The sequence below is a fragment of the Aspergillus pseudotamarii genome (assembly GCF_009193445.1).
Source record: "Aspergillus pseudotamarii strain CBS 117625 unplaced genomic scaffold BDV38scaffold_2, whole genome shotgun sequence".
Taxonomy (NCBI): Eukaryota; Fungi; Ascomycota; class Eurotiomycetes; order Eurotiales; family Aspergillaceae; genus Aspergillus; species Aspergillus pseudotamarii.
This window is the reverse complement of record NW_022475016.1, coordinates 346,433-369,971: the sequence shown is the minus strand read 5'-3', so window position 1 is coordinate 369,971 and position 23,539 is coordinate 346,433. Positions and strand designations below refer to the sequence as shown.

Genomic DNA, 23,539 nt, shown 5'->3' with positions numbered 1-23,539 from the left:
AGTCAATGACGTGGGCGGAGGCCTCAGCAAAGCCTTCCATATTCAATCCCCAACGGCAAACTTGCTACGCGCTCTCAACTTCGCGCCATACAAATAGATAAAAATCATCCCAAAGATACCACCAACCGATAGACCCGCCAGCACGGTAACCCCTTTCCCAATTCCCAGCTCAAGGTACATATACCGCGCGAACATGACGAAGCCTGCGGCGGTTATGGATCGAGTAACGTCGCTCGCCGCATAGAGCGAGGCCACATAACGTGGGTACGACAGCGGTACGTAGACGATGATCGCCTGAAAGACGACAAATGACGACCCAGAATATATGGCGATGCCGATGGTAGGCACAATCCAGTGAACCGAGCGTCGAGCTGCCCATGCAAACATGAAAAGACCAACAGCGAGCAAACAGGCAGCAGGGAGTGCCGGAATCAGACGGTCTTCTTGACTGGGGTCTTCGTTGTGGCACCGAGGAATAAAAATGTACTTCAGGTACGCTGCATAGAGCACCGCGGCTAATGCACACCCAACAATGAGGGAGAGGTATATCAAGCTCAACGTGGTTTGGGTCATTTGATATACACTGCCGTAGGCAATGGGGAAGGCCTCGAAGAATGAATAATAGATGGCATACACCAACGACGAGTAAATGCACATATATGCGATAGCTGGATCCTTGGCTGCGATTTCAGGTGGCTTAATCAATGCGTCGATTAATATGGCCTGGAAGTCAAGCCTTTTGGTTTCTGCTGGGGCCAAAACTGCTGGATGGAAACGGCGAAGGCGTTGGGCTCGGCGAAGCAAAATGGTTTCATGCGACGTCTCGGGCAGCAGACAGATGATAACGAGGAGCAATGGTGCGCCCATTAGAACAATCTCCCACAGAGGCCAGCGCCAGTCGGAGGTCACCGCATAGGCTGACAATAAAGGTCCCAAGGCCGGGCCACAATAAAACCCAATAACCCAAAATATGAATCCATAGGGGGCGTCAATCAGCGAAAACATATCCTGGATCGAGGCACCTCCGCTGGCCAAGCTTGGACTGCCAAAGAAGCCCTGAAGAAAGCGCAGTACGACGATGGCTGGAAAGCTATCTATGACTGCGAGGATAATAGACACGATCACAAACAGTATAAAGGATAATACATAAGGAGGGTTGCGACCGATGCAAGCGATTTCGCTCAAGGGCGAGAAGATTAAAGGGCCGACACCGTCTGCTGTGAATTAATGCCTTGACACCTTGACATAAGGCCAAATTGAAATAATTAGGGATGAAACTCACATCCGACAACATAGAGAGCCAAGGTTAGTTGAACAACCTCTATAGAAACGCCATATCGAAGCATCATGAACTCATAACTAGGAATGAAAATGGACGATCCACAATAGACGATGAATGTGTAAACACTAGTATTGGTCAGTAGATGTTCGATTCCAAGGAATGTATTGCACTTGCGAAATGAGAATTATCACCCATGATTTACGCCCCAGAGACCAATTTGAGGGGCTTTCTGGATCATCAGGCGTATACCAGTCGATTATGAAGCTCTTATCAGCTTTGGTCGCAGTGCACAGCTTCTCCACATATCGAAAGGTTCCTTGACCGCTCTCAAGGTCCCTGTGGGAATGCTCGTCCACGCCTGGAGCACTTTTAACTTGACGGAAGTCGAATGTTGGATCGTCTTCAGGATAGCTCAACCAGCGAGAACCAAGCAAATGACGAATGGCATCACCTAAGACGGTTCCTCGTATCCAACTTCTCATGGCGAAGAACTGAGTGTGGGGGAGGCTTGTAGAAGAAAGGAAAAGAAAAGAGTAAAAAGAAGATAGTCTGTGTTTTTCGCTGTTCATGCCTTGAACTGGAGAATCATGAAAACTTTTCTCTCTAACCATATAGTAGTCGTGAAACAGTACATGCGGTTTGATGCATGAACAGTGCTCATCTCTGTCAGGTCCCTTTTTGTCTGTGGATGTCACCCAAGCCACAAGCTTGTGTCTTCAATGGTCATTATACATACACATGTGGCCACCGTAACCGAATAAAACGCGACCTCGTGGAGCTGATAGCTTAACAGAGACTGACCCCAGCAAACACCACTTGAGAGTCACATTTGGGGCTGTCAGCTTGGACGTATCGATCTCCACCAAATAACAGGAATGAACCGGTTGATGAGCATCGCAACCGGGGAACATTGTTTGGGAAAGCCTGTATACGCAGTGAGCAACCCTGGCAATGATGGACCTATCTTCAAGACGAGGTAGAATCAATACCAGCGCCAGAGGATGAAACTCCACCGCCACCAACCTTATTTGCACTGTCCCTACTTACTAACTTGCTATTGTATACGTGGTACCAGTATTAATGATAGACATTGGATATTGAGGTGAGCTATCCTCGGGCAGACTTGAACTCTGTATTAGAGGCACAGTGCCTTACGAATGGCCATTACGGGGGCGGGGGTTTATCCTATATTGATTGTCACGGTTGGCATTTCATGGAAAGTAGCTAATAAGGGAGAACAAACAGAAAGACATTTCCATGACATGATTCCCAGTGACAGACTATCAATAGTAGGGAGTCAACTAAGGCTGTGTCCCTGATTCCAAGTGGGAAACCGAGCCTTTAAATTTATCGATTGAGGCCTGAAAAAGTCTCACACTGTTCTGATGGGGATGACGCTATATCAATTTTCTTGAAGATCGGTGGCCTATTGCTCGGAAGATGCTGTTCGGTCTATCTCAAAAATAACAAGATTGCCCTAAGGTCTGAACAATATCTATTATTCTCTGTCTAGAACTGTCTATAATCAGAATCGACTAACTTTAACACAAGCTGTCAAATTATAATTAAATACCGTGAAGGTTTTGAATGCTGAATGGCAGACCAGTCGAGTTGGTAAGCATCCAAGCAGGGACTTGTCGTAGCAAGAGCCAAAAGAAAACCAAAGACGATGAATGTCTTCATTTGCTCTTCTTACCCTTGGGTACTCGACTGAGCCAGTACAGCGAAATGGCTGCAACTATATTAAACGCCACGTACACCCACATCAACCCGAAATCCCTCCATCGTGTTGAGAAGTCGATATGAACATTTTGCAGAAACTGGGTGGTGTTTCCTGTGGCGCAGAAGTGGCAACCTTCGCCCCCTTGGGCTTCGGAATTAAGCAAGTAGCCCCCATTCGTCGAAATATAACCCTGCATATACTCACCGCAGGTTAAGTTTGCGGGAGTAGAAAATGACAAGAACTCATTTTCGGCGCAGTACATTGGTGCTTCACCGAGACTGGTTGATAACAAGCCCGATACTAGGTACGTAAACGGGTTGACTCTATACATGAATATCCAGAAACCAGGAAGAGCACCCGGGCCTGCAAGAATTCCGCAGAACGCATACATCATGATAGCTAAAATGTTGGAGAGACTCGAGGCGATCTCTTCACTTTCGATGCCTGCGATTAACATGTGCGCCAACGAGCTGGCGAAGAGAAAGGTCACCCAGATGAAGAGGAATGCAAGGGTGCTCCGAGAGTGCAGCGTATCGGTGTACTCAGCGTTGTGGAAAAGGCCCACGGGGTAAAACCAAACCAGGAAACAGAATATAGCCATGATCTAGGAGATCTTAGGGTCAGATCGAGCAACAAGCATCGTACAGAGGATGTGAGGGTAAGACTCACCGAGTTCCATGCAAGTTCGACTAGGATGTTAGTAACAACGAATGCTTGCCACGAATAGGTCTTGGATTGTCGCTCCCGAGCTTCGTAAAGCGTCCGTTGCGTTACGAACGACGGGATGATTTGGATAATCAACTGAATGACGACGAAGAGGAAGACGAAAACGCCGAACATTTGATTTTGTAGGCCCTGAGCTGTGTTGTCGGCTTTGAAGAAAGAGAACCCTATGAAGAGTGACTGGAGAACAGCTCATTAGAACCCAGTGGAGATATAAGGCCGTCGAGAGAATACTCACACAACCAATTGTAAGCAAAACCTTGGAATAAATATATGCTGGTGTACGCCAGTACTGTTGGAAGACTCTTAGCCCAACTTGCATAAACTGTGTCGCGAACGGAGCTGCGAATTCCGCATAGCTGGATTTTTCGTTAGTATCAGAAATGGGCGATGGTTGATTAGCCAAAGCTCTCAAGTTTGAGAGCTCATGGCGCACATTCTGATATTCAGGACTATTTCGCCAAACCGCAGGCCAGTCAATCTCACTTTTAGCCCCAGGTGCGGCCCCAATCACCTCAAGCATGTGCTCTGCTGGGTTGCTGCCGGGTGGCAAAGCAGGGCCACCGTTACGAGTGAAATAGTCCATCAATATCCTAGACTCGCGTCCAATATCACCAAAGTAGACGGTTTTTCCTCCCTTTGCCAGAAGAAGTAGCCTATCGAAGCGTTGGAACAGCATGGCAGAAGGTTGGTGAATAGTACATAGAATAGCTTGTCCATTCTTGGTCAGAGTCTCCATCAGATTGCAAATTGACCATGATGTCTGACTATCTAGGCCAGAGGTAGGCTCGTCTAGGAAAAGGAGCAATTTCGGACGTGCAGCCAGCTCAACGCCAATTGTAAGGCGCTTTCTCTGCTCCACGTTAAGGCCCTCTCCAGGTATACCAACTATAGCATCAGCGTAGTCTCTCATATTGAGAAGATCAAGAACTTTCTCAACATAGTCCAATTTTTCTTCCCGTGTATACTGAGGCGGTTGTCTGAGCAAAGCACTAAATTCTAGCGCTTCACGCACAGTGGAGGTATGGAGATGAAGGTCTTGTTGTTGTACATAACCTGTTTTGCGTTGAAATGAACTGTCCCTTGGTCGGCCATCGACGAGCATATCGCCACCAACAACCCCAACTGTGGTGCGGTTAGCCAGCACGTCGAGTAGAGTAGTCTTTCCAGCACCGGAACTGCCCTGTAAATTGCTTGTGAGCCTGACATGATCGGGAATATTCTAGTAAAAGTAGCTTACCATCAAGGCAGTCAAAGTGCCAGGCTTGATCCAACCATCAACATGATCTAGAATTCGCCGAGTTTCACTCTTGATCTTAACATCATAGCATACATTTTCCCAGTGAAAGATAGACGTCTGTTTCTCCACACCTATAGTCGAGTCAGGTCCCTCGCTATGCTTCTCGTTTTGGATGACAGGGGCTTGTGTCCGCTCTTCATCGTGCTGGCATTGTTTTGTCCGGGCTTTTTGTGAGCTGCCGCGGCGAAACACAAGAACCTCTCCCTTTGACCGCTCAGAGGCAACTAGCTCTGTTGCAATGAGTTGGCACAGTGCGAGGAAGACAGTGAGTGCCAGAATAATACCAAAATTTCTCCAGCGGTGACTGTTTTCATATCCGTACGTGGATTTGACGAAAGCTGTGCCGTCAACGAGATCTGAGCCTGGAATAGATCCTACGACAGAGCAGATGTGCTCGTCCTTGGAGATATTTTCGTAACCTACCCCAGAAGGGACGAATGACGCACAGGGGAAAGTCCTCCCGTGAAATTCATTGACCATTATAGCCTCGAAACCATATGCGACAGGATTTAAGTACCGAATCCACGAAGCCCATCCACGCATATAGCTAACTGGAATGGCAAACCCGGTATACAGAACCAGCGCCATAAGAATGATCGATGACGGAGCCAAGGCTTGCTGGATGGTTTTGGTAAGTGATGCAAAGAGGCGGAAAAACATCGACATGCTCATCACCATCATGAAAGAGATTAAATAATTGAAGAAGAATGGCCCGGGTTCACGCCGGAGATTTGCCATGAAATATAATGTTAGGTTCATCAATATGGAGTTCACGATTTTATATGGCATATCCATAATCATTGACGATATGGCCTCCGCACTAGGGTGGTAGAGGGCATATCGATTATGCTTTTCCACGATTGTTCGTTTCGCATACAAGCTCAAGATTTCGAGCATGCTGGAAAAGGCATTCAAGAGAACCATCATAAATAGAATAGCCCCACGGGAGAAGAACGATGAAGTATTCCCTGAGAGATTGTAGAATATGCTCGAAATTATCAGCGCCTCAAAGAAATTGTTAATAAGCATGACGATGGTAACACTTGGATCATTTTTGAGACGCTGCAATTCCCTCCACATACAAAGCCGAATCTGACCCCAGTATGACAGAGTATATGGTGATTTCTGTCGTTGGTTCTTTGATTTTTCTGTCTTCCGGGATTGGGCAAATCGGTCAAGATCGTCTCCATCAAAGGGATGCTCATTAGCGTACTGATCAATTTGGCGTAGCAATGATTGGCGTTCATTGCTCTCTTTCCAGTGCTTAGCAAACTCCTCGGATGTTCTAGGTGCCAGACTCTCAAAGCCTGGTCTGATGATGCGTTCGGTTGGACTGGACATCGATGTGAGAAAGTCAGCAGTTGTCTGAGACTCCGGACATAGAAAGCCGAGTCGTTCAAAGTAGGCTTTAGCATCATGAGCGGCGCCGAAATATATTTGGTGTCCTTCATATAAAACAATAACCTTGTCGAAAAGCTACCTTGCTTGTTAGCAGAGTCCAATACCTTGTCATGGCTTCCTGGGCTTACATTGTATGCAGCTTGAGGAGCCTGGTAAATTGCGACACACGAGGTCATTCCAAAAACATCGCTTTGTGTCCGTAAGGTCCTGCAGAACTCCACAGCATTTGCACTGTCCAATCCTCTAGTGCTGTTATCCCAGCACTGTAATGGGGCATAGCTTAATGCAGCCTCCGCGATCGTAACCCGCTTTCTCTCACCCCCGCTGACACCACGAACGAAGTCATTACCGACTCGTGTATTGATAGTATGACCAATTCCAAACATGGCCATAATCACATCTCGGAGATGAGTCGCGTACTCCTGGGAACTGATGCCACCCGGAAGGTGACGAGGTGCACGGGCGAGGGACGCAAAGTACAGGGTATCGCCGACTGAGAGTTGTGGGTAGTGTGCGTCAACTTCAGCGGTGTATATAGCCTCGCCCCGGAAATCGGTTGACATTTGCTTCGGAGTTATGCCATGGTAGTTGATGTAGGCTGCCGGATCTACCTGAAAGCCATGGGTTTCACCAGCAATAGTTTTGAGAAAAGTGGAACAACCTGATCCTGGAGGGCCCAGGACACAAAGCTGTTCGCCAGGAAGGACTAGTCCATCAAGGCCTTGGAGAATGTTGATCTTCCGTTTTTTTCCGCCAAGGAACTGATATATCTGAGTCGGCAACTTCAGCAGGGCATTTCCAACACTCATTTGGTAGTCCACAGGACTACCGTACCCGGAAACGTTCAGATCTTTGAACGCAACTCCAGCAACTCGTGGCGGGCAGTTTTCATCAGCATTATACCTGGCGTTGTAAAAAGCTTTCGCCCAATCCCTAGCACGAAATTCAGGACTGTTGGGGTCCAGGCATCCACCCTCTCTCGCTTCAAACGGGGAACGATGATGAAGTTTTTCGGATTTTGTGGTCAGTTTGCGCGCTAGATTCGTCAGCTGTTCGTCGATTTCCGCATGATGCTCCCCCAGTTTATTTTTCTGTTCAAAATCTGACTTTTGACTGTTTGCGTAGGTTTGAGTCCCTGAGCTAGTACCTCCGTCCATAGAGAGGGCCATATCCGAGGGAGGCGGAGGCGGTGGCTCATGCCCTCGAGGGGAGATCATCTATAGTTTGGATGTCTATAGAGCTCAGAAATGGCGTCGAACAGGGAAAAGTAACCGACCAACTCGAGGGCAACGTCACTGTTGCCTCTAAATAACGGATGTGATTAATGTTCCGCTTAGCTTCTGATCTCATAAAGAGATGTTCGTGTCGATCTACCAACAAAAGCGAGTAAGTATGTGCTGAGAGGGTTACTTTTATACGTAGGTTTGGAGTGGCCAAGCCACAGGAAATCCATGGCGATCGGAAAATGTCTAGCAGTATGCGTGGACCAGCTGGACCACTCAAAAGTGAGTACCCTCGCGAGCGGAGGCCAAGATATCGGACTCGGACTCTTGGCCCAAGATGAAAGCTCCGCCAGTGGGTCAGCGCGTGAATCCCCTATGTCGGGGTTGCTTAGAGAGGGATTTTTACCGTACATCGGGTGTCTGCCTCTTTGGATGGTATATCCAACACCACGGCGGGCTGAGGATGAATCTCGGCGTAGTGTCGGTAGAGCCGAAGCCCATCGAGGCCGGGATCCAGACTCCAGTACATATGGCCGGATACATTGCTCTTGGCCCAAAGTTAAGTAGATTTGATATTGAGGCGTGGGTGTAAGGACAGCCCTAATGGGAGTCCACGGAGTCCGCGGGCTCCGATTCCACAAGCAAGACGCGGCTCGTATTAAACCCTATGCCACTCAGGGTTAGACACCTGCTGACCCTTTTAAAATCGTTTAAACTATGTGGAGTCTTCGGACTTTCGGACTATAAAGATTTGTCCGTGTACTACGGAGTAGTGTCAATGAAATGGTTTCCAGCCCGTCACTTAGGGACTCGGCCTACCTAGTAGGACGAATGTCGACTCCGATGTCTTTACCCGACCAATCCCTTTCAGTAGGTACTCTTTCCAGCCCAGGGATCCTATTTTTGGAGCTAACATACAGGCAGTGTGAGAGGTGTAGAAAGAAAAAGGTATCCACTCTTCACGGATGTATACCGCAGAACTTTTAGAGCTTACCTTGCAACGTCTACTACCGCGCAGATCGGTTGTAACAAAGTGCTGCCACGATGTAATCGATGTATCGCATCCAATGTCGACTGTGTTTACCCGACACGACGTCGAAGAACCAGAAGATCAAGGTCTCCATGAGTACATGCTTCGTATACCACTATAAAGAGTGCTAACCTTGACAGGACCGCGTACCGTGCAAGGCAGAACGACGGGGCTTTCAATGGAGCATTATCTGACATCCTCAGACGCCTGACTTCATTGGAGCAATCTGTGACAGCAGCGCCTCCTCAGTCTCCTGCAGCGGATGACTGGAGAAGCCTTCCTCTCCCTAATTTATCCGCACTCTCCCACAATGAAATCCTAGAAACCCCTCGGAATAATGGTAAATACTCTTGAATCCTAATGAACTCAATCAGAGGGTATAATGTATCACAGGCAACTACGATTTCGTTCCAGATTTCGTCCAAGAACACATTCCCATTTATCATACCGAGCAAACCACGCCAAATTTCCCGGTGCTCAGCCCAGACACTGGTGGTGCCTTACTTTGGGACGATGCATCCATCACCAAAAACATGGCCACTAAATGGGTCAACGGTATGGGTTTCCAACCACACCAGTACGAGAATGCTGGCGAGCTAATGTCTTCGTAGTATTTTATGATTTCTCATGGGGCCCTGAACTTTCTGTGAGCAAAGAGTTCCTCCTTCGTCTTCCTGACCTGTTTGGCCTACCACACGTCAAGATCGACACATCCGCACTTCTTGTATATTATAGCGTTCTTCTGCAAGGTTTATTCATGGATCGAGGTCTCGGTCACAGGAGAAAAGACTATGCCTCCTATATATACAGAAAATTGCTAGAACATGCTAAAGACTGGGACTTCGAGGCACAACCTACGCTCACAGATCTTTACGCTGCACTTCTCTTGGTATGTCGCGCAATCATGCCACATCTGTCCAACAGACCCTAACCTGGTTGAAGATTTTTACGACAAATTGGTTTTTCGACAGGGAGCTTTCGTGGAAATTCCATTGCTCTGCATACCGCATAGCCTGTAATCTAGGCTTTTTTCTGCTAGACGCGGATGTCAATGACAACTGCCCATCCCCCAATGACCAGTCACCTCATAAAGACCAGATGCGGTTCTGCATCTGGAATTTGGTGCACAATGATTGCATTTTCCGCTTTCATCTAGACAAGCCGAGCCTTGTCCACCCTAGCACAATGGTCGTCAAATTCCCGGAGCTGTCCACGTGGAACCCGAACGAAGGGTTGAATCGATCAGCCCAAATTAATTTCTTGGTGGCCACGCGCCTAGCCTTTGCGAAACTACGATTCTTCGATATGATGGATGATGCACGGCAAAATGGATCACAGCCATGTGACCACCTAATAGAGGACTTGATCAAGGAGAGTCAAACAGCCCTTACAGACTGGAAAATAGTAAGTTGACGCAACAGCCTAGTGAAGTTGATATCACTCTCACATTCATATGGTTCAGGATGAAAGCCTCGCAGCAGCAAAGCATAGCCACAGTGCCTGGTTCTACGACGAATTAATCCAAAACGCTTGCACCACCATCATTCTACTCAATCGTAAAAGATCAGTATCAAACAGTCAGACATCCAAGAATCAGTCGCTTGAGGCGGCAAGAAGAGCAATTGAAACCATGAAGCGAGCAATGAACATTGACTCGACAGGCTCTTACTGGCCGATATGGTACGTTGTCGTTTTGCAAAGAGTCGAGCGGAGGTTGTCTTGGCTGACGGCCCTTCTATCTCTTACTAGCTATTTATCTTTCTACTCGGTCATCACTATCCTTACCATATTCGCTAATATTCTAGAAACAAATGAGCCTGCCGCCATCGCTCATGACATGTCCCTCGCGGTGTGGCTCGGAGCCATGTTAGTCGAGTGGACAGCCGAGCGCGAGGAACTCAGACCGGTTGAGGCAGCCGTCAGCACGCTGAACGACGTTTGTCGGCAAGTCAAACTGTGCACGTCCAGCATACAGGTTCAGCCAAACAGTCAGCTTGTCACGGGCGTGACACCAGCTAATGGGTTGATGCTCTGCCCTAGCTCGGTCCAGACACTCAATTGTATCGGTATCAAGGCGCAAGATCTTGTTCAGAAGCCATATGAGACGATTTTACTTGTCGAACGGTGGATCTACTCTCGGCGTCCTAGTAGTCCTGAGATATGATCCTTCAAACTGCACATTTATACATGTTGCCTTAAACATTGTGAGCGATTTCGATTTTGGCAAGCCGTTTAGCTTCCCCATCATTTCTATACCCCTCGAGTTCTTGTTTGGTGAAGAGCTTTTGGATCTCTGGGGCCTTTCTTAAGGGTTTGTCTATAAGAGACCTTAATTTCCCGACTTATTGCTATTAGATAGATGATTCGGTCAGGGTATATAGATACAAGCGATTGTCCCTTTTCTGAAGCTCGCTCAATGCTATACGAAAATAAATATATATTTTGCCTTCATAGAGTCGTTTGCTGTCAGACTTCGTCATCGATATGCATTATTTACGTCCCTGTGCTTTTGGTGTGTTGGAAATATTATAGTACCAGACTAAACCAATCACCACCAATTGAGCAGGGGCATGCTGATGGTACTGGACTTCAGGTCATAACTATGTATAGTCTGGTACACATGATCCTGGTCGAGACGAACAAGCCTCGTCAACGTGTCTGCCATGCAGTCCCCAAAGCATCCTTGACGGTTTAACCCTGTGTCTGTTGATATACTATGGGCTGGTAACTCTAATTCTGTTCATATCGAGTGGTTCAGCAGCGAAAAGACTGGAGGTTGATAAGGATATATAAGGGCAAAAGGGAAGGGATGAGGGATGGTGGCTACTGGGGCCATTGTACAGGACAAATACTACGTCTACGAACGCGGTCCATCGGAGCATATTGAACGATCAATCAAATTCCCTGGGAATCAACCCGATTATTGCTCCGAAGAACCCTGAAATAACAAAGGAGGTCGTGACAATCATGAAAACTACAGAAAACCCAGAAACGCCGGTTTGGCAAGAAAGAACCTAATTCCCCCTATTATTTGTCTGAGAAGTAAACTTTTTGGTGGACTATCGCTTTAAGCATGACACTTAAGCAGCAAGCTCACGGATCTTCTGCTCAACGCGAGCCTTGCGCTCGGCGTGGGTGAGCTTCTTCTTCTGGAACTTCTTGCTCTCGGCCTTCCACTCCTCCTTGGTCTTCTTGGAGCCCTCATCCTCATCCTTCTTGAAGGGGTCCTCACGGATGGCCTTGTGGGCCTCAGTGTAGAGGTCCTCGATGTCACCGGCCTCAACCTCGTTCTCAAGGTACTTGTGGAACTGGCCGCGGTAACGCTCCTCATCATCGTCGGCAAGACCCTCCATGTACTCAGCGACGTGACCACCGAAGATGTAGTTGCGGAGGGTCTCGGCATCGAGCTCCTCGGTCTCAATGTCGAAACCGGGGAAGCGGTTCTCGGAGTGGGGGACGAGGATACCACCGTCGGAGGCACCCTTCATGGCAGCGAAGACACGGGCACCGGTGGAAGTACGGGCAAGACCGACATCAAGGAAGGCCTTGAAGGGACGGCGCTCACCGTCATCGGTCTCAACGGCCTCGGTGAGAGCGTACTCACCATCAGCCTCCTCAACACCGGTGAACTGCTCGTCAATGCCCAGCTTCTTGAGGGTACGGCGGGCAAGGAGGAGACCGGTGGCGTAAGCGGCAGCCCAGTTGGTCAGACCGTTGGTGATGCCATAGCGCTTGAGCTCGTGGGCGTAAGCGCTGGCGAAGACCTTGTCACCAGAGATCTCAGAGTAGACGATCTGGGTGATGATGTCGCGGTTGGTGAAGCGGACAACGAGGCGGTACTTGGGGGCGTTGTACTTGTTCTTGGCCTGGGTGATCAGGCGCTTACGGGCATAGTAATCAGTCTTGCCCTCTCTGCGACGGCGGTACTTGGTCTGGTAGCGGCTGTGAGGGCATTAGCATTTCGGTCCATAATGGTTTTTTTTTCTTTGAAAATCTATCAGTAGGAAAGACTCACCTGTAGTAAGCGCTGTTCTTGACGAGCTTGTGGAAGGGCTACAAGAAAGACACCCGAGTCAGCAATTTGCGCTTCAGAGAAAGTGTATCCGAAGCATCTTGCAAAGACCCGTTTTCCCAGTCCCACAAATCTTGTCCACGGCGGGACAAAATTGAGACTAGTCAAGGGCGATACTGGATAACACAATAAAAGTGATCATCCATCTGAGATAACAGCAAAACTCACCATTTTGACTGTTTGCCGTTGAGAACCGAGTTGTCGATGTTGGCTGAAGAAAAAAAGAAAAGGGAAATTGGTGGGATGACTTTTGTGGAAGACTCTCGCTTAGCGCCGTTCTGCATCCCGCCGCAGAACTGAGGTTGGCCACGAGCCCGGGAAACAAAAGTTCTTTAAGACTGAACTGACTATTTTTGCACCCATCTTCGGGATTTAGTGGCTTGGCAGTGGGCCCAAATGATCTTCAAATTGTAAAACCATTGGTGGGATTCAACTGAGAGCATTATGATCTAAAATATCGACATTTCCAGTATTAAGATAAAGTCATGATGAGAATGTTATACATAAGATATATGTATAACATTCCCATCATGCATGTATGTAGTATGTTGGATAGCCGCGTAGTGTGAATGTGAGGGGAGAGAAAATGAGAGAAAAGATTGGTTCAAGTGACAACTATACAATAAGTGATATAAATATATGTATACATTGTGCTATGTATGATTCGAAATCCTTTAGAGATGAGATAGGAGTCAGTAGATTCCAACCGCGTCACTTCAAGTTGATATTAAAGAAAAAATTTCTACTGTGATGCTCAGTCTCACAATCGTATAATAGACCTTGAAGCATTCGTCGACAATAAATGTGGCTTGGTGACGTGGTGTGGCCCTGATCTTGGTCCCGATGGTCGGTGCACCAAGTCTGAACAAACCACGGGATAAGCTGAGGACAGTTTCGGTGGTATAGCGATATGGCCGAGGTAGAGTTCTCATTCAGGCGTCTTCCGTACAGTTCTTAATCTATATGCCAATGTATATATCTAATTTTACCCTTCATCCAAGCCTTGTTTCATCTTCACCGAAAGACATACAGTTCCTATAGCTATAGTAACTTTAGCTATACTTGTTTGCTCCTAAGTTAAATCACATCCAGAAACAGCAGTGACAGAAGTAAATATAGCAACCTTGCAGCATCTAGGCATGTATAAGTAACCGTCATATTCTCAAAATATAATATCATCTCAGAAGTTTTCTTACAAGGATTTATATAATCGCTGTTGACAGTTGAGCCTCCGCTTGCTGTTAGTTAACATGCCATTCAAAGTGGAGTCAGCCTGACGAGGCGGGCAGCTTACTCCGTAGCGAATATTAAATCTATTTTTATATCTATATTTATTTTTTACTGCTTAAAATTGTTAGGATGACTTTTCTTTCATTTAGTGACTTCATTCTGATTAAATCTCTATAAATATTGGAAAGCAGGGAAAGAAATGCCTCTTGCGATACTCTACAATCTCGCCCGATCGGATCCCTCCAACAATGAAAGCCCCGTAATCTTCTCCAATTCCTTGACAGCGTCTTGGGTCCGTCCCAAATTCACCTTAACCGTCCTCATTCCCGCTTTCTTAGCGCCCTTCAAATTCTCCCCAATATCATCGAAGAAAACAATGTCCGAGGCCCCAACCTCCCTTAACCCCTTCTCCTGCGCCAACCGGTTCATCTCCCGAATCGCAAATTCATAGATCTGCGGTTGCGGTTTTCTAAGCCCCGTATGCGCCGACGAAATGAAGAAATCAAACTGCCCCTTCACTCCACTCTCATCCACATTGTAGGGATGCCCATCGGGAAAAACGACCGTATTCGACAGCGCCCCCAAGACAAACTTCCCCGAGGCCTTTAATTTCTTGAGCGCAGGCGCCATGTAAGGGTCCGGCGTCCGGGATATCCGCATCATTTCCCAGAAAAGGAACTCCGCGTCCAGTCGGGGGAGGGGGGGTAATGGTGATGACGATGATGGAGCACCAGTAGTAGACTGCTTTTTCTGAAGTGTTTCATGAAATTTCTTCCATAGATCCGGGTTGCTGAGATCTTTATTGAATGCTTTGAAGAAGTCGGCGTCTAGTTTGATTTCGCCGCGTTCTAGGCGGTGCCAGCTGCCGCTGGGGGCAGATCGGGAGATACTGAAGTTTACCCATCCTGGGGGGATTTTGTTGGCGATTTCGTAGTCGAGAATAGCTTGAAACGGGGAGAGGACCTGGTTTTCTTGGTTAGTGATGAGCTCGTTCGTTCTTTCGGGGTTGGCATAGAGGCGTACGCAGACTCCACCAATGTCGAAAAGTAGGCCTACGGGCCGTGTGGTTTCGGCCATGGTGGTTCACTGATTGAAAGGGGCTTGTGGCTGGTAACTTTGTGTGACTGGTTTTCTTTCCCGAAGACCTTTTGTTATAAGAGTAGAATTCAATTGCTAGGGATGAGATTCGTACCGTGTATGCGGAGAATAATTGGGTTTGGCTGATGCGCTGATTAGATTGCCGAGGTTAGATAGAGTCCTTATCAGCCAAGGATCAAAGACCGAGGAAGAAAGGAGTACGAAGTTAGTGAAGGACTATATCCACTGACACAACAAATTTAATTCCCGTGTACTTTGATACTGTTAGGAAAGAAAGGGGGAAAGAAAATAAAATAATGATAAGGAGTGAGTATTGTTTAAAAAAAAAGTCTGAAATTGTCTACCCCGTATAGCATAGCTTCTAGTTAAAACATAAGTTCTCTATTAATCTACTGCGTAAGGTTAATGCTTTTATCATAGAAATCAAAGTAATCGTACAATTGATGAGTAATATTCCAGAATTCCATCCATCACTATGTTCGGCGTGTGTTCAAGCCATTCCCTTAGATCCCACCTGCGACCAAAACGACGTTTTCTTTTCTTGACTGTACACCGTATAAGAGTAAATCCTGTCGAGTCCCCCGACTCCCGCCCATTGTTTCCGTGCAACCTTTTCGTGAACTCACCCATAGATTCATCATTCGGCAAATTTCGAAGAATACGACTTGACCTCCATCATCTGTAATGATAAACGTATTGCTCCAAGTGAGGGTATTCAAGAAACCTTTATGGTAATTAGGTGGTAGGTGAAGCAATTTTCGTCCATCTCTCGCCACCCACCATGCCTCGCCTAAATAAATGCTTGTTTGCGATAGGCTCGTGTCAGGTGTGGCAGCTGGGGCCCCAGATACCGTGTTGTAGAAGCCGTTGCCAAAAGAGACATAGAGGAGTTCATCATCAGGTTAATTAACCGAATCTCATAATAATACTCGAAGTTGGCAACGATTTCCGAAATGAAAGAGCTGGATAAGAAAATCGGATGTTAACTAACATTAAGAAACATTGTTTATCATGTTGCAGTATGGCAACAGCTGACATTACTCAAAAGTATCTCTTTTGTCTGTTTGTTGACTTTATATCAAAGTTAATGATCCGCATTTCTTCAAATGTTAGGTAAAAGTATATTTGATAGTCCTATCCCGTGGGGTAAATCCATTTGGAGAGACTGGATTTGTGATTTCGGCTTTTGTATGGCATCACGTGGAGAGGGATTGCCTTGTCAAGTACAGAGTATGGAGTATTAATTTTCTTCACTATCCGACATTTCCTAACTACCATAACAAGAGAATAGAGCATAATGCTTTTGTTCATCAAACAGATTATAATTGTATTCACAGCAGTTTATATCTAGTAGCAATAGTGCAACATACGACTATGAACGCAATAAAACAACCCACAATCCCAAAAAACCAGGCCAGTCCAGGCACATCCTGACCAGGGACTGTAACGTTCATTCCAAAAAGACCTGTCACCATATGCAGTGGAACGAAGATTGTGGCCAGCACGGTCACCTTGCTGAGGACTTCGTTGATGCTCAGACTCAAGCGTAGGTTATTGGCACTGATCTGCGCGAGGCAATTTGACTGCGATCGACCGACGATCTCATCAAAGTGCGACAGACTTGACATGGTGGTTACCAGATGGTCTTGTACGTCACCCAGATACATGATTAGATCACCTTCGGGAAAGAGGGGTTTGTCTTTGGCCTGGCACCGCTTGACGAAGCCATTCAGGACGTCCACTTTACCGCTCAGAGCACGGATAAGATACGTGATCTTTTTGCGGAGATTTTCGGCACGAGGGATGAGGGATCTAACGTCGTCTACACGGGCAATAAAGACTTGATCCTCGATGGATTCAGACTCACGTTCCACGGCTTGCATGTACGGTTCAAAGCTGTCGATGATATCGTCTCTGGGCAATAGTGTTAGAGATTTATAGAGTTTATGGAAGACACGAGACATACATCAGGGCATAACAGACCCAATCGCCTGACAAGATGGATGGATCAGGGAGACGACGAATCCGATCCCTAACCCGACTTATGTGTCCATTTCCACTAGGAGAGAAGGTCACCGCCCCATTCTTGAAGACGAGGATATAACATCCTGCAGAGGAAGGTGTGGACGAGAAAATGCTTGCCGGAGACCTGGCTCTACCTTTCTCTTCACTTTCATCGGCAAAATTCACCAAAGTCTGAAACGAGATTAGATAGTAGTTCCGAAAGACCTCGACCTTCTCTCTCGGCTCACGCATGGTGATATCTTCCGCCGTCAAAGGATGGATAGACAGCGCCTGAGATATGATGTCGACATCCTGCTCGGTGGCATCGCGAATGTCCAGCCACCAGACATTCCCTTTAGTCCTTTCACTCTCCTGCAAGTGCTCGATGAACTGGTCGGAGAAGATCTCCTCCCAGTTGGAAGACGAAATGACTTGTTGAGTCCGCGAGGAGAAATAGCTGAACCGTGGAGCCTCGTCGGAATACATTTTCAAAACTCAAAGCGATGCTCTCTTGATAACGTGTTGATCATACTTCGATAATCATCTAGGAAATATCTGTCGGACCCGGTACAGCTGGGGACAACAGCGAAGGTGCAGCAAAGTTAACCCATCGAAGAACGATAGACATCGAATAGGTTTGAGGTGGAACCAGAGAGGATACAACGGAGATTTTCATTAAGGAATGCTGGATACCCGACAATATCATTAAGGCTGATGTGTATGTCTGACACTGGCAGATTCCTACACTGAGAGAAGAGGGGTGGGAGAAGGGAAATAAATGTTGGGGAATTGAGTGGGAATCAAACGGCACTAAAAGCCAAGGAGAAGAAAAATGGAACCGTCGGAGGCAGCCGTATGAAGTGTGGTTACATGCATGAATCCGAACTTCCGTCTTGATTTTTCATGGCATTCATGGCATCCTCGGTTGCGGTTGATTTTGTTTGCTCGGGTACACTGCCACATCGCTGATTGCCTACAGGAAATGGATGTAGAAATTGCTCGTTCCTTTCCGTCCTCCAGGATATCAAATTTTAGCATGAAACATTATAGGTCGAGTCCTCACTTCACCAGGTCAGAACGTTCGTTACATTGTGGGTGCCTATGAAGGATCCCGGCATAAAAAATTTAATATAGCAAAGCGACGTGACATTCGGGAAGACTCCGTCTGGTTGCCCCCATTTGAGGGAACCAAGTGGGTCATCTGCCTTATAGGGCTGAGTGCATACAGTACAGAAGGGAATGGATGAACCAGAGCCAAGTGGAATATACGATGTACTCCGTACGAAGCAGTGCACGAATCAGGCGTATTGCATATTTAAATCTGTCGTTTGTTGCTGAGTTGGAAGACAGACGTTGTGCATGGGTAGAGGTCGGTGTGAAAGTGTAAAACTCTGTAGGGTTGCTTGGCTGTGGAGACCAAGAATGTCGATGCCTAGTCGACGTAAGGGGTACCTTGGGGGCAGTCTACTTCGTACCGCGTGGTAGACACAGGGGTTTGTTCCTCGAGGGTTTTGCAATTAAGCTAATGCTAGAAGTTGATATTGGAAATGCTGCTCTCGCGCTTTGCCCTGGGACCATGAATCCCAGTTCCATCTCAAGCGCCGAGACCTGCTCACTAACCCAGCACAGGAGGTATGCGGGATGGAGGTTCGAAATCGGAAACGGACGTTCGGTGGGCACCGGGCGCTCTTTTTCGCGCCTGCATTTGACTAAGTCTTTGTCATATTTATTGCCATTGTACATTTTCGGACTTTCGTGTCAATGTAGGTTATTTACCATGGTAACAGACACTTTATTGGGATGGCGCAGCATTGGAGTAGTGTTAATGTCACAAATCTTTATGAATACCAGAAGTATATCAAGATTGGCTGCATTGAGTAACCTGCCCAGATCATTGATAGTAGCATTCCGAGTCATATCAAACCAGAAAAGTTGCAGTCCTTTACAAGGTCTAACCATGCCAGAGAACCCGCCAGATCTCCATAATCTCTTCGTCTGTTTTGTATACTATATAGTTTCCACGCTACCAAGATATTTATGATCCACGTGTTTTGTGTCACCTTGCTGGCTGTCAGGCAGGCGGCTGAAGTGGGCAGAATGACAGGCGACGCGAGTGTCAGCTTCATATTTGCTGGGCTCTTCACACACAACTGATTTCTATGATGAGCACTCAAGAAGACTCACGGTACATCATCATACTTTACCTCTGTCCAAGTACCCAAATCACTGCTCAGCATCATGGAAGCAAGCAGAATGGTGACCAGGGGTATCCGATGGGCCTCTCCTGGATTCTTTGTTTGGATTCTGTAAGAATTTTGATAGCTCTTGGACTTTGGAGCGACTCGACATTTAACTGATTGCTCATTACTTCATTGTAGGGTTGTTCATGCAGTGGGGCTCTATTTTTTCACCAAGGGCTTCCTGTCGTCGCGAAGGGTGCTGGAGAACTCCAGCACCTGTACCCGTCCCCTACTGCCAGCATTCCCAAGATATGAATCCTCCTATCTCCAATCTACTCAGAGTGGATGCTGGATGCCCAGATCCTTCGACAAAGCCGTGATTTTGGTTATCGATGCGTTACGATACGACTTTGCGGTGCCACATGCACCACAGTCATCTGGAAACGATGCTTATCAGCCTTTTCATAATGCTCTTACCATACTACACGAGAAAGCAACGCAAGAACCCCAAAATGCAGTTCTCTTCCCATTCATTGCGGATCCCCCTACAACAACCTTGCAGCGGTTGAAGGGATTGATGACAGGAACACTGCCAACATTCATCGAGGCTGGTAGCAATTTTGCCGGTTCCGCCCTTTCAGAGGATAATTTCGTGACACAACTTCAGAAAGCAGGAAAGAGGCTGGTGCATCTCGGGGATGATACATGGACAAAGCTGTTTCCAAATCATTTCCTACCCAATCTATCTCGAGCGTACGATTCCTTCCTCGTTGCCGACCTCCACACGGTCGACCAGGGCGTGAGGGAACACCTTATACCACTTATTAAACATCGCCAAGATGAATGGGATGTGATCTTTGGCCATCTTTTAGGCGTCGATCACGTTGGTCATCGATTCGGCCCCGCACACCCTGAAATGTGCAATAAACTGAAGGAAATGAACTGCGTCATAGGAGAGATTGTCAACTCTATCGACGAAAATACGTTACTTGTCGTTCTAGGTGATCATGGAATGGATGAACATGGAAACCATGGCGGCGAAACCGAGAATGAGGTACAGGCGGCGTTGTGGATGTATACTCGGCGCAAGCATTTTGGTCATTTATTGGTGCATCCACAGGAGCCGGCCTCGTATCTTAACAAATCAGCCGTCTATCAAATAGATTTTGTCTCGACATTGTCGCTCCTTCTGGGAGTTCCCATTCCATTCAATAGCCTAGGGAGTCCTATGAAAGAGGCTTTCCTTGGAGCAGCCGGGGATAACTGGGGGCAACTGGTGCGTGCATACATGCTATCCATTGCACAAATTGAACGTTTCCACCGAGAATACTCGATAAGAATGAAAAATGCCCGGCACTCTCTAGAGCACAACCATACGAATTCACCTCGGCGGGTCTCGTTGCAAGAATTTGATTTTCAGGACAAAGAGTCTCTGAAGACATTATACCACCAATTATGCGACTACCAAGGAAATATATTGAAGCACTACAAACGCATATGGGCGCAGTTCAACATAGCATACATGATAGAGGGGCTGACAATCCTGTCATTTGGAGCCGTCGCACTGTTACTCCGTGTTTGCGTGTGGGGCCAATGCAATCTCCGTCCCAGTGCTTCTTCTAGGGCAATCAAAATAGGGGCCGCAACATCCATAGCCACTTATTTGATTCATATCGTTATATTTGAGCCAGAGGAACCTCGCGCGACTGATGCTCTGATCCTGGGGGCTACTATGAGTAGTCTTATGCTGTTCACCTGTCGATTTCATCTGTTTGGGATGATTCAGGCACCCACGAAATTTCAAATGCCGACCTTCTTGGACGCAATAGCGATTGCATTTACTATTCTACTCTCTATCGGGTTTGCGTCCAATTCGTACACTATATGGGAAGATCAGATTGTACTCACCTTCCTTGCAACATTTGGCATATATACCATTTCAATGTCATATAGGACCTGGGACAGAAGACAGAATATACTAGGGGCTCTTCTCTCTGTATCATTCATGGCACTGGCCAGGGTGGTGTCAATAAGTCGTTATTGTCGGGAAGAGCAACTTCCATTTTGCGTAACGACTTACCATCGCCTGGGTAACGCCATGAGCTGGGAGTTGCTTATCCCGTATGTGACAGTCATACTCATTCCATTGGTCACTCAAATAGCCTTTGGTTCAGATTTGATATCTAGAAACCTTGGGGTCTGGACATGGTGTCACATTGGCATACCCATAGCACTTTTCTTCAATGCTGTGTATTGGACTCTTGATTCTGCCAATAGAAATGGTTGGCTTGAAGGTAGTCCTTTCAACATGTTATCTAAGGGGCCTCGCATATTCTTTTCACAGGCCACTCTAGTCACTACAATTGCTGGCAGTGGAATGGCCCTCATCACAGAGCGGACTACGACCATGACTCCTGTCCGATATAATATGATCATCACTACATCCATCTTAGTGATTAGCATTTTGGTGAGTGGTCCGATGGGAGGTGGTTCCTTGTCCATACTATATTTCCAGATCCTGAGCCTACGCAAATTGCTCAATCACTCTCAGAACGGTAGTATAGGGCCTACAATTGCTGCGCTTTTAGGAACCCTCCACTTCTTTGGCACCGGCCATAACGCAACCCTCTCCAGCATCCAATGGGAAGCTGCTTATATCCTGTCCCAGGACCTTCACTATCCTTGGTCCTCGTTGCTTGTGACCCTCAATACCTTTGCTGGCCCAATTGTCGCTGCATTTTCGATCCCTCTAATCATATCACGGGATGTACAGCCTCAGGAAGTTCATAGTGTAACCAACTCATTCGCAATCCATATATTGATATACTCGGTATGGGCGTTGTCAACGGCAATATGGGCTAGTGTCCTACGACGCCACCTAATGCTCTTTGCTATATTCTGCCCTCGATTTTTGATGGCCGGGGCCCTACTGCTGATCATCGATGTTATCGCGATAATAATTTCATTGATCACTGCAGTAAACACTAAATGAGAGGATAGGCTTTCGTGGAATCAAAACACCACACAATCAAGCAGACAATCATGTCGAATGGTACCTTGCCACCAGTCATTCCCTAAAAAAGAACACATCTCGCAATGACTCTCTGATTGTTGAAAATGGAGAGCCACTTGATAGCAATTGGGTCCGGAAAAGCATCCAGCCCAACCTAACCCAACATATCCATTCGAGGAAGCGGCGCATAAAAGCTGGTTAGCTAGCACCAGTGTGTGTAGCATGCCTGTTCGAGAAAAGGCACCTAGTCAGTTGTTTGTGCTCCAAAGATCTAAAATCTATTCGACTCACCCGACGGCATTTTTGGTTATGACTTCCACAAGACTATCAATTTACCGTTAGTAAAGATCCTGCCCACAAAGTTATGGGAGGATTCTGTACCCTGAGACACTTATTGTATCGAGTGACGTCGCGGCAATATGCTGGGGCAGCTTCAGCATCCGTTGAAACAGAATCATCTGTCGCCGCCTCTGTTGGAGCAGCAATAGCCAAGGCTGCAAATAGAAGGGTCAAGGGTATGTAGAACTTCATTCTGAGGAGAGAAAACGGAGTCAATGAATTGTTCCAATGGCAGGTAGATCTGGTTTTGAAGTCTCGATCGTTAGAGGATACAAGAAATCCCTAAAGGAGGCATGAACCCACATAGTTATAGTCGAGCTCTGAAAACTTCCCATGCGCAGACAGAAGGAAACGCGGGGAAGTAAACATCTGAATGTAACGTATAAGCTGACATTGTGGCACGTCAAATGCAGCCCAGTGCCCGCGAACGTCTGTATCAATTTGTTGGTAAGAGACAATACTACTCTCCAGATAGCCTAAGCTGTCTATGGCCGTCCTTGTGCAGCCTGTCCTCCTGGTAGCCTCCAATCACGATATCTCCGTCAACATGAGATGATAATACAAGTGACATCGCGTGTCACAGAGCTTCCCCGCCTCAACATCATATACCTTTCTAGAGAGACTCTGACGGGTATCAGTTAGGACAAACGGCATCTAGATCTATAGCACTTCATATGCAGCAAAGTTGCCGGGACAATCTCATCACCTAGTTCATCACTCCACAAGATCCAAAGTGTCTGTCTATCTGTCCAAGCCATGGACCCATTGGCATTGAACCATGTATCACTGATCCGAAGGGCATCAGGTTCCACAGTCGATGAAGGATAAGTAGCATCTGATATCGAGCCTTGGACACTTTTGACAGACCCCAGGAATGACCACGCAACTTCAACTCCCCTATATGAAGCTGTTTCCATGGGT

At 47.0% G+C, this 23,539-nt stretch overlaps 7 protein-coding genes across 7 annotated transcripts; 2 read left to right on the top strand and 5 right to left on the bottom strand.

Annotated features, from left to right (window-relative positions):
* Positions 1–42: 42 nt before the first annotated feature.
* BDV38DRAFT_291979 (major facilitator superfamily domain-containing protein) lies at positions 43–1,764 on the bottom strand (the record flags this gene model as incomplete). Its single annotated transcript, XM_032061891.1, has 3 exons — positions 43–1,214; positions 1,283–1,407; positions 1,457–1,764. 3 exons carry the CDS (start codon positions 1,762–1,764, stop codon positions 43–45), a joined length of 1,605 nt encoding a protein of 534 aa, XP_031919302.1.
* A 1,005-nt stretch (positions 1,765–2,769) lies between these two features.
* On the bottom strand, positions 2,770–8,213 carry BDV38DRAFT_233075 (putative ABC multidrug transporter). The gene is made up of 6 exons (XM_032053108.1): positions 6,558–8,213; positions 4,969–6,504; positions 3,967–4,911; positions 3,675–3,908; positions 2,856–3,609; positions 2,770–2,797 (listed from the first exon to the last, which is right to left on the bottom strand). Exons 1-5 carry the CDS (start codon positions 7,644–7,646, stop codon positions 2,962–2,964), a joined length of 4,452 nt encoding a protein of 1,483 aa, XP_031919301.1. The 5' UTR covers positions 7,647–8,213; the 3' UTR covers positions 2,770–2,797; positions 2,856–2,961.
* A 169-nt stretch (positions 8,214–8,382) lies between these two features.
* BDV38DRAFT_233071 (uncharacterized protein) lies at positions 8,383–11,060 on the top strand. Its single transcript, XM_032053107.1, has 9 exons — positions 8,383–8,522; positions 8,577–8,600; positions 8,671–8,768; positions 8,823–9,022; positions 9,076–9,237; positions 9,294–9,571; positions 9,625–10,086; positions 10,145–10,362; positions 10,432–11,060. The coding sequence occupies exons 1-9, from the start codon at positions 8,436–8,438 to the stop codon at positions 10,844–10,846; spliced, it is 1,944 nt and encodes a 647-aa protein (XP_031919300.1). The 5' UTR covers positions 8,383–8,435; the 3' UTR covers positions 10,847–11,060.
* Positions 11,061–11,762: 702 nt separating this feature from the next.
* BDV38DRAFT_267228 (60S ribosomal uL18 domain-containing protein) lies at positions 11,763–15,061 on the bottom strand (the record flags this gene model as incomplete). The annotated part of the gene is made up of 6 exons (XM_032056551.1): positions 11,763–12,624; positions 12,698–12,735; positions 12,923–13,020; positions 13,841–13,887; positions 14,205–14,947; positions 15,008–15,061. 6 exons carry the CDS (start codon positions 15,059–15,061, stop codon positions 11,763–11,765), a joined length of 1,842 nt encoding a protein of 613 aa, XP_031919299.1.
* A 1,352-nt stretch (positions 15,062–16,413) lies between these two features.
* On the bottom strand, positions 16,414–17,338 carry BDV38DRAFT_267227 (magnesium transporter CorA family protein; the record flags this gene model as incomplete). The annotated part of the gene is made up of 2 exons (XM_032056550.1): positions 16,414–16,996; positions 17,049–17,338. 2 exons carry the CDS (start codon positions 17,336–17,338, stop codon positions 16,414–16,416), a joined length of 873 nt encoding a protein of 290 aa, XP_031919298.1.
* Positions 17,339–19,043: 1,705 nt separating this feature from the next.
* On the top strand, positions 19,044–22,555 carry BDV38DRAFT_291973 (GPI ethanolamine phosphate transferase 3; the record flags this gene model as incomplete). Its single annotated transcript, XM_032061890.1, has 3 exons — positions 19,044–19,079; positions 19,118–19,134; positions 19,465–22,555. 3 exons carry the CDS (start codon positions 19,044–19,046, stop codon positions 22,256–22,258), a joined length of 2,847 nt encoding a protein of 948 aa, XP_031919297.1. The 3' UTR covers positions 22,259–22,555.
* BDV38DRAFT_233060 (uncharacterized protein) lies at positions 21,914–22,555 on the bottom strand. Its single transcript, XM_032053106.1, has one exon. It carries the CDS (start codon positions 22,501–22,503, stop codon positions 22,279–22,281), a length of 225 nt encoding a protein of 74 aa, XP_031919296.1. The 5' UTR covers positions 22,504–22,555; the 3' UTR covers positions 21,914–22,278.
* Positions 22,556–23,539: the final 984 nt, after the last annotated feature.